General features: G+C 35.6%; 1 protein-coding gene across 2 annotated transcripts; it reads left to right on the top strand.

The window, feature by feature from the left end:
* The first annotated feature begins 5822 nt into the window (after positions 1–5822).
* LOC113764052 (rhodanese-like domain-containing protein 7) lies at positions 5823–9479 on the top strand. 2 transcript variants are annotated; one of them, XM_027308087.1, is made up of 5 exons: positions 5823–6362; positions 7045–7296; positions 7379–7477; positions 8092–8367; positions 8566–9479. In XM_027308087.1, the coding sequence occupies exons 1-5, from the start codon at positions 5922–5924 to the stop codon at positions 8938–8940; spliced, it is 1443 nt and encodes a 480-aa protein (XP_027163888.1). In that variant the 5' UTR covers positions 5823–5921; the 3' UTR covers positions 8941–9479. The 2 variants fall into 2 exon arrangements, with proteins under 2 accessions (XP_027163888.1, XP_027163890.1); XM_027308089.1 differs by having other exon boundaries at positions 6259–6362; positions 7055–7296.
* The last annotated feature ends 896 nt before the right edge of the window (positions 9480–10375 follow it).

Genomic DNA, 10375 nt, shown 5'->3' with positions numbered 1-10375 from the left:
CCAGCGTAGATTATACTACTAAGTAAACTAATAAAAACGCACAGTAGTAATGCTGACGCTTATCTTGTGATGTCTTCCTGATGGCGTCTGGGTGATGACGCAGAGGGCAATGCTTCTGGCATATCTTATTTGTGTATTTCCACTTGTGCACCCAAATACGAGACAATTAGTCAGAATCTACACTTCATTTCTTAGGGGGACACTTCCGTAATTTACGATGTAATTTCCAACTGGAACTTCTTTTTTTCTTTTTTTCTTTTTTTGGGAGGGATGGTAATTGCAAGATTATGGACTTATAGTATCGCCTTTTTAATATTTTGCACCATAGTTTTTATGTAATGACAATCTGCCCCCTCAATGTTGCCAGGCTGTAAGTTTAGATGATTCTCTAATACTACTATATATAATTCCTAAAAAATTGTTGAACATTTCAAAGATTGACTAAGAGTGTGACAATCGTATTGTCGGTTAATTACTTCAAAATATTTTTTATTATCGAACAAGTGAAATGTCGAGTTTTAATCGGACCAAATTACTGCATTAGCAAAGTAACTAAAATCATATTTATACATGATAGCAACTAGTAGCAGTTTTTACTTTCTTTATTACTGTGAGTGATTACTGTCATTGGTTGGAATCAGAATATGGAAAAGGAAAAATTCTGGGACTAGTAAGTCGGTTAGTCTAAGGATGAATCAGCTTACTAGCAATTTAGTCAATCCTAAACTGCAGTTTTAACTGCTACTAACGTAGACTGTCAATCATATTTACTATACATTTCCTACAATTTCTGAGCTAATCTTATCATAGTTACTGTGGGATTTAAACTAATTACTACAATGAAAGTTGCCGTTTGTCTTTTACTTGATGGACTAATGAAGTGCGTCTGGAGAGTAAAATGGGAAGGTTATTCTTGATTTAATTAAGTACTTCTCTGTCCCATTTTGATAGTTTTAGTTTTTTTTTCACACAATTTAAGAAAAAATAGTTAACTTTATTGGAAAAACAAATTTAGATTGTTATTTTCCTAATATACCCTTACATTAAATAAAGTTGGCTTTTCATAATATGTTTTGGAAAATCTAAATGCATTAAATAGGGTAGATTATATTCAATACTAACAATCAATATTAAATAAGGTAGTTTACAGTAATAACAACTTACATTAAATAAGGGTATTTTTGAGAAATTAAAAGGCAACTACATTTTTCAATTGGAAAGTAGACTACAATTTGGGACAGACGAAAAAAGAAAACAGCACTATCAAAGTGGGACGGAGAAAACGAAGCGTCTAAGGGATATTCTAAAATGGCAACCGGCTTGAACCTTTGATTTTGTTTTTGGCAAGTTGTCTGAGATTAGCCAATACGAGTATATTGAAGCCTGTTAATTCCTACCCACTTGATCTCGTGGTCCTCATTAATTACGTAGGGAACGAATTAAATTTGATAAATCACTTGCCAATTGCCAATAATAAATACTAAGTACAAGACATTGAATAATCCTATTCCGTACAAAGAGGTATGCCCCCCCCTCCCATCCCCCACTGGTTACATTGAACTATGAATTCCATCTTCAACTCTGCATGTTGATCGAAACCTTTTAAGTAGTTTTTAAATGGTGATCACAACAAAAATAGCTAGTAAGAGAGTGACAACTACAAGAAAGTGTCAAACGACTAGCTCAATAGTAAAATAAAATTTGACCCCAAAAATAAAAAGAAAAAAAAGAAGAAGAAGACTAATTCAAAAAGTAAAAAGTAGTAAGAAATAACCACAGCAAAGTTCCTTTTTCTTTCTTTTTTCGAGTTTTTGAAAAAATATAAATCTTTCTCAACTAGCCAGGGTTCTACTTCAATATATATATATATATATTGTCTCCTTAAAAAGCCAACATCTAGCACTGCACCTTACTTGGGGGGAAAATAGTGAATGACTTATTAGTGTCTCCAAAAATTAATTCCTATGCGTGCTGAGCACGAGATTTTAAGTATCAGGGAAAAATAATTCTTGGAATTTCTCCTTATTATTACTTTTTTATTTACCCAATAAGTAATTTAATTGAGCTCACTCTGGCCTTGTGCCTCAAGTATATATAAGTATCTAACCCTGAGAGTTTATTATAGCCGTATCATCCCAAAGCATGCCTGGGTCTATTGGTGCTAGTTGTTATCCTTTTAGAAGCTTCAAAACCATATAATTCCTGGGATTCTTTTTATTATAAGATCTTGAATTAATCTTATAGATTATTTACCAATTTCTCTTTTTTCTGTTCCAGAATATGAATTAGCTCTCAAGAGTTCCGACGCACCAACTTGCTCTATGATTGTGTTATACCACAATAGTACTGCAGCAAATGGGAAGAAGCGAAGGTCAAAGCCCCAAAGTGGCAATTTCGTCGGCAGAATTATTATCTTACTTGAAATTGGGGTCCTTGTGTCTCGTTGAAGCGCGTAAATATATGCTTAAGCACTTTTAATGGTCGATGCACGTTTTCTAATTGTCGGGGTCTCTTTAGAATAAATGCTCAAGGGGCCTTGATTCTAATTCGGAAACAGCCTTGTTTGGATTGCAATGCTTAAAAGTTTTTGTAGAAAAATATGCTATAAAAAATTAATAAATGTAAAATAAAAATGTGATCAGAAAATATGTTTACGAAAAGCATAAAAAATTTTCGCTGAAAAATAACAATCCAAACAAAACAAAACCGAGAAAATAACACTCGTAGACTTTCCTCCTTTTTGGCAGGGGTAATCCAACAACATAGTAGTATCATATGTCAAATGAAACTCACCTCTTTGCTTATATGGTATTGGTACATGCATATAAATTAGCAGACGATGAGAGGATAAGTAACAAGGGAATCAGTAATTGTGTGATTAATTTTAGTTGTATATGGATCTCAGTTCGATGTCAAGTTTTTGCCAAATCGATCGGCTCTGTTTGGATTGTAAATTATTGGAGATATTTTTACTGTAGCACTTTTTGTGATGTGATGTATGTGAGATAAAAAGGTGAACGCAACAGATCTTCTGTCCCGTATCTTGTGCCACTCTCTGTCCCATTTTTTATTATATTGCTATTTCTCCTGCATAAACATCATGTTTTAGTTCTTTTTTGTTTACTATGTGTTTCTACTGTCACAGGGACCGGTGACATGGGCACAGATTACTACCTTGATTTATGGTACACCTAGCAGCATGAATGCGCCTATAACATTGCACTCCTCTTTTCCAGCTTTCACCATGCTGGATGGATTCAATGTACTAGAGCAGCAATATCACATCAATCAACGACAGTTTCGCGTATTGAAGATTCCTAATAATAGATATAGTAGTCTAGAATATAAAAATCGAGTCCATTTCACCATGTGGTCAAGATTGGAGTGCGAGCTCAGGTTGAACAGTATTTTACCTTCACTCGAATCACTCCATCTCTATCCATCTCTGCTGTGGAGAGAGGGATGCTCATTTTGTAGGTATGCAGATTGCAGAAAAGGAAAGGGCAAAATCATGGCGTTGAAAACATTTTGTGGCTCAGCCAGGTTTATCTAGAAAGAGAGTGCAAGTCATTATACGTCTAGAACATGTAGGAAACCCCAACCAATCCAGGTGATAACGGACATGATGTCATAAACATGCATCTATTCCTATGATTACTCTAGCTTCTTGATTTTTCCACCAAAAAAAAAAAAATGAAAAATAGCTTTTTTGATTTGTTTCGCAATTTGATTATTCGGAAATTCTCCATCTTGCTGTGTTCTAATTTATATCCGACACATCTTGTCATAGCTCTGAAGGTTCGTTTAGAATAAAATTTGAATATTTGATAGCGTGCCTGATTGATTACGTATTTAACAAGTTTTTTTTTTTATTATCCGCAAAAAGAAAAGTGTTTTGGTGTTAAAATCCACTATGTAAATAACAATTTTAGGGAAAAAGGAAGAGGATAAGAGATGCTTTGATCGAAGAAGTACGATCAATTGGTATTGTAACTTAATTACCTCATTATTACTTTCGGACACTTTCACAAAGGAAAGGAAGATATATGAGGGGAAGGGAAGGAACCAGGACAAGACATACGGCTTGTTATCGTTTGATTATTTTACATGATTCTAACTTTTGATAATTATAGGTTTTCCTTTTGAAAATTTATGTTATTGTTTTCCTTCGTATCTAGATTTTATATTTTTAAATGGTTTAAAAAAAAGCTAAAATATAAACCTACCCAAAAGTGGTTTTAGTTTTTTCTAATCATTCTATACAGTCATTTTTCATAATCAACTTTTACAAAATGTAAAGTAGAAAAGAACAAGCCTACTTATTCTAAAATGCTCTGCTGATTATCCAAATACAGCAGCTAAATGATGGGGATTTTTTACTAGTATAAAATTCGATGCTTCTGCATATTCCGTGAATCTTGTTCATAAAAAGATTATCAAATTTTATATTATTGTTAGCTTTAAATTACCAGATATAGAGGAAATATGTCATAAATTGTGGATCGGTTGTGTGCAAAGTAAAATTTTACTCTGATATCAATGTCAACAAATTAAAATTGCTGATAATTATAAAATTTATAAAATATTTCAACAAAATGAAATACTATACGTGAAATGTGATATCATAGAAAAAATTCATAGTGAAAAACAATACAAAAAATAATATGGTGCTATTTTAAATAATTTTTTCCAACATTATTGGTCCATAGAGTCTAAAATATCTGTTAAGTAGAACATATTAATGCGTCCGAATTAAATACCTACGGAATGAGGATCTGATTTTTTTTAGAAAAAAATTCCCACATTTTTCAACCTGGAAATTTTTGAATGTTTGACAACATTTTCTTTTTTGTTTTTGACAATAAAAGTTTTGGAAAATTGTGACAACATTTTTAGGATCTTGGATTCCTCTTTTTTTTTTTAAATAAGTTTTTCATATACAATACTACAATAACACATAAATAAAAATAACTCCAAAAACACCACATCCATACAATATATAAAAAAATAACTCTAAATATACAAAAAATAAAATATAAAATATACACAATTTTCTTTTTCCATCCATCACCATCACCCACCACTGCTGCCGCCGCCACCATCCCTTTCTTTTTCTTGTTTCCTCTCCCTTCCTCTCCCTTCCTCTTCCTCCTCCTTTTTTCTCTTCCTTCTCCTTTCTTGCCACACCCTGCCCTTCCCTTCCCCTTCCTACGATCTAGCCACGATGTCGTGACCAGCGGCCTCGAACTAGTTGAGGCTAGATCGAGAAGGGGGGAAGGGAGGGAGGTGTGGCAAGGAAATGGAGAGGAAAGGGAAGGGAGGAGGGAAGGAAAGAAAATGAGGAGAAAGATGGGAGGAGAAAAGAGACGGAGGAGGCAGAAAGAGAGGGAGGAAGAAGAGGAAGAGAAAGAGGGAGGGGATGGTAGAAGTGGTGGATTACAAAATAATATAAAATTTTTAACTTTAAAAATACTCTAAAATATATTTCAAAAAATACCTTCAAAAACTTCACGAAAAACATTTATAGTTAAAAAAAAAAGTTTCATATACACTGTTACAGTAAAATATTTTTAAAATATCTTAAACAATAACTAATCAAAATAGAGTCAGGGATGTTTAGGTTGACTATCTAAAGGGAAAAAAGCCCTTGGAGTTAGCTCAAATGGTCGCAGGTTTGTAGTCACAAATCCGATGATAATGTATTCGAGCCCCTTCTACCGGTTGTGTATCCCTAGGGCGGAGTACATAGCCACGAGGGAATTAGTCTAGCATAAGTTGAGATACCTTCTGTGTTTAAAAAGAATAAGGGGGAAAAGTGATAAAAAAATAACCTTAGTACTATACTGCAAAGTACTACTAGAAAGGTTAGGGCGCTTATTATCTCTTGCCGTAAATCAAAATTTAGATTCCCCTATGTCTTAATGCAACTTAATCAGCCGCTGCTCCTCTGCCGACCACCGACTCCTTTAGCGGCGGCTCAGAGAATGCTCTCTCCCGCCTCCTCACTAAACCCTAGTGCCAAAACTCGTTTAGTAAACCGCGGAACGAAGCCTACTACTGCCACCGACTCCTTGTCTTGCACAACTCCAATAAAGATTCATCCATCTTCAAATCCCAAAATTGCCTTCCCAACTTCCCAGAATTTCCCTCAGGCCCTCACCCCGTTTAAGTGTTCCTTTGCAACTACAGCTACAAACCCAGCAACCATTTCGAACTCATGTGAAGCAAAAATGGAAAAGCTTGAAGCGTCCAATGACGTCTGCCCTGAGTCGCCATTGGTAGTGGTTTCGTTCTACAAATTTGCTGATTTTCCAGACCATGCTGATTTACGGAAGCCATTGAAGGAGCTATGCGAACGCCTGGTAATTTTCTTCTTCGCGTTGGTACAGTTTATTTTTCTATTTCGCCGTAGTTATCAAAATTGATGCAAGTTATGAGCTTGAGAGAAGTATTTGAGAAATGTGGGTAGATTTTTTTTGTAGTGTTTGTAAATTGAGTAAACTGTGTCTATTTTTTCCCTCTTCTTGTTGCTTGTTCTCCTTGGATTTAGAGATTGCGTGGAATCAAACGTGAAATAAAATGAGGCATGCTTATCAAGTTTGAATCTTTTATTGAGATGGATGTAGCAAGAAAGGGATTTTGCGGCTTTGTTTTTTGTTGTCAAGTGTATAGTACAGTCACTTGTAATTTGATGTGAGCTTTAGCTTTGTTTTTGGATAATATTTGCAGACAGTATTATAATATTTTTATACATTAATATATATTACATAAAGATATGAAAAAGGTCGTTAGATTGGATAGGGTGTAATACTTGGATAGTTGGGCTAATTGATCTTTCATCGAATGTTTTTGCCGTAGTAAGATTTTATTTCATGGGCTCTATGGAGAGTAGCAACTACAATGACTGGTTCAGCTGGAATTATATCTGCATCATTGTTCTTTTCTTGCGTTTACGGCTACCTTAACCCATTGACGTCGGGTCTTTATGTTTTCTGCCTAAATCTCTTCGTGTGATTCATGCCTCACTGAGCTGATATTCTTCAGCGTGTTTCAGGTGGCATCATTCTTGCCCCAGAAGGAATTAATGGGAGTATATGTGGGACCCGAGATTCAGTAGAGAATGTTCTCGCATTTATTCAGAATGACAGTCGCTTAAGGGGCCTTAGGCGTGTGGAGTCACCTGTAAGTCCTGAAGAAGAAGCTATTCATCATGGACACATGAGCAGTTCTCCTCTAGCAGCTGGGGAAGATGCTCCTTTCAGATGGGATCATGTGAGGGTGAAGTTGAAAAAAGAGGTACATTCTATTTGTTAAAGCAACAACTCTTTCTGTTAACCAAAGGCTGCTTTTTTGCTTACTGAAATATGATTTTAAGCAGATTGTTACCCTTGGATTGCCTTCTGTTTCACCAATTGAAAGAGTTGGAGAGTATGTGAGCCCAAGAGATTGGAATGCATTAGTTAGTGAACCAGATGTTGTAAGTAACCTTGCTATGATTTTAGTTCTGAATCTCCTTTCTACCTGTTGAAAAACTCTGTTATAGGTTGCTAATTTTTTCCAAATGCTTTCACTTACTAGCACCTTAATTCTGTTTAGAAGCTAAGAACATTTCCATTGTGTCTGAATGCATTTGTGTTTGCATGCCATCACTTAGATTGTCAGATTATCCTGAATGTTGTTTTCTGGTGAGGTGAACAATTGTAAAATTTTTTGTATGTTGTTATGTAATATTGATGGATTTTCCTGTGCTCCTCAAAGTGTAAGTATCCCTACATTTATTGGAAACTTCTGTAGGATTTTTTTTTTGGTGAGGCTCATATATATTGAAATTGCTTTCTTCTCCTGCTTTTTTTTTTTTGGGAGGAGAGGGGAAATGGAGAACAGTTCTGGAAAAAATATAGAATACATGGGTGATATAGAGTATTCAAGTTGACTTGCTTATGCTGTAATACATCAATGCACCTTCAATCGGTCAATGCACATGTGTTTTTGGAGCTAAACATCTGGAGTCCAATTTATTCCCATAAACATATTAACTGCTATCCTTCTTTAAAAAGTCATCTCGTACTAAATATTTTCATTCGACTTTAGGTGGTGATTGATGTGCGTAATGACTATGAAATTAGAATTGGAAAATTTAAAGGAGCAGTTGATCCATGTACTACAGCATTTCGGGATTTTCCATCTTGGGTGGTTGACAGGTTTGGACTTGCTGAACCAGAAGATCAGGTGGAAACTGCATGTTCACCTGGAAATACAGGTGCTGCAAAAGGAAAGAATATACTGCCACGAGTAGCAATGTACTGTACAGGTGGCATTCGGTGCGAGAAAGCTTCGAGTTTTCTCCTAAGTAAAGGTTTTAAGGAGGTAAATTAGTTATCTACTTTTGGTTTTCTTGTGGGTAGAATTGAAGCTCTAACTGGTGACATGATTGGCTTCAGAAAAGTAGTCTTTCTAGCAATATTTTGTTCTCATGATCATCTTCAATGTACTTCCTGTAAAAAGGGTCTTGGATTCCTGATCGACTGACTAGGTGGTTCTTGGTTATACTGATTCTTATGCTAGGTTTATCATCTAGAGGGTGGAATTTTGAACTATCTGGAGGAAGTTCCCAAGACTGAGAGCCTATGGGAGGGAGAGTGCTTTGTGTTTGACAAGCGAGTGTCAGTTGAACATGGACTAGTGCAGGGAACTTTCAAACTTTGCTACGGATGCAAGCAACCAGTGAGCGATGAGGACATGGAAGCCCCAGAGTGGGAATATGGGGTTTCTTGTCCATATTGCTACTCGTCAAAATCTGAAGAAGAGAAAGAGAGGGCAAGAGCTCGACAAAGGCAGTTCGAGAGATGGGGTATTATTGGTGGTCCGGACAAGGGCCGCAGACCGGTAAGAGCAGGTTGCAATGGCGAGAGCACCGCGGAAATTTCAAATTCGATATAACAGCTTGTTCCGAGAGGACTATTTCGTGTTTGAAGTTGTTAAGAAGGACGAACTTGAACTTTGAATTATTTGATTAGCTCTAATGAGAGATGAATTGTTAAGCTGATTCTGTCTAGTATTACTAGACCAGAGACACAATTTAAAGAAAAATAAAAAATTTCACCACGACTTTGCAATTTTGTTCTGGTTGCTCACTTAATGTTGGTATGACCAATCTGCTGCAGTAGCTTGATAGAGAGATGGTTGATGAGTAATTGATCTGCATACTTGCCTGTGCAGGTACTGTTTGGAATGGTTTTCAAGTTTAACGGACTGCAAAGTGTAATCTGGCCAAGAAATGATTTAAGTGTATTCCGTCAGATTAAGTCACTAATCCCTTTAACAATGAGCCACAGGTAACTATTGTATTAGCGGTACTTGGTTGGCGTATGCTTTAGCTAAGGTTGACAGTAACAATGTACGTAATCGAGTCGCTTCAAACTCTAGCAGCAGGTGCTATCTAGCGGCCTTCTGGGGAAGCTGCATTTTTCCTCATTCAACGATGGCTCTAATCGGTTATTGCGCTGGAGGAATTGCTGGTGTTGCTTTACCTCGATTAGCGTATGGATTTTATGCCTGTGGCCTCCTATGTACCAAGAGAGGGGAGGGGGAGGACTTTCTGTTTCATGGTTAGTAAATTAAAAAGTTGATAATTTTATCAGCTATTCCCCGCCCTTGCATAGGGTAGTACAAGAATCGAATTAATCCGAGCTCTAAGTTGTCAGGCTCGGTTTGAATTCTTGTGCTCAAGTTCGAACCCATATTTGAGCTTAAAATTCAAACTTCTATTGGTGTTAGGATTGAAAGATAAATCAAATTACTCAATATTTAAATCAAACTCGATTTGATAAGAGTTCATCCAAAGTTAATTTGCTAATTAGTCAAACCAACTTTAAACGACATTTATATTAAATAAACTTTTAAATTCAGTTTGAACTTGGTTCGATCGGTCTAACATTATAGTCTATATGTAAAAACTTCAAACTACTCAAATTTGACGCGATAAAAGTTCGTTCAAGCAAAGAGTCAACCATTAGTTCCCAACCATGAGGTAAATGAAATAAGATACATAAATCTGTTAATAAAAAGAATAGAAAAGGCTTTGATTATGTGGCTTAAGTTATATAGGAATTTTTGGGTCCAATAGTTAAGAATAACAAGTTATTTGTTATCCAAAATAGAAAAATCGTTTAGAATACCAAAACATATTATATTTGTAAAGAACTGCAAAATCATATAAATTCAACCCTCATTGTATATGTTGATTAATTTGATCACTTATTTTTGCATTCCTATACAAAGTTTTTATAGATGTGTCTCCGAGTATTCCTCGATCAGTTCATCTAAGACGAGTAGTTCCTTTAATTCTATGAAATTTTCTAAAATACATTCTTGA

Source organism: Coffea eugenioides, chromosome 2 (assembly GCF_003713205.1).
Source record: "Coffea eugenioides isolate CCC68of chromosome 2, Ceug_1.0, whole genome shotgun sequence".
NCBI lineage: Eukaryota > Viridiplantae > Streptophyta > Magnoliopsida > Gentianales > Rubiaceae > Coffea > Coffea eugenioides.
Note: the sequence above shows the minus strand (reverse complement) of the source record. Positions and strands in the feature narration are given on the sequence as shown.

Coding starts and splice junctions, on each gene's coding strand:
- LOC113764052 (XM_027308087.1), top strand. CDS start 5,922: ATGCAACTTAATCAGCCGCTGCTCCTCTGCCGACCACCGACTCCTTTA. Junction 6,363..7,044: donor AGGAGCTATGCGAACGCCTG/GTAATTTTCTTC, acceptor GATATTCTTCAG/CGTGTTTCAGGTGGCATCAT. Junction 7,297..7,378: donor GGGTGAAGTTGAAAAAAGAG/GTACATTCTATT, acceptor GATTTTAAGCAG/ATTGTTACCCTTGGATTGCC.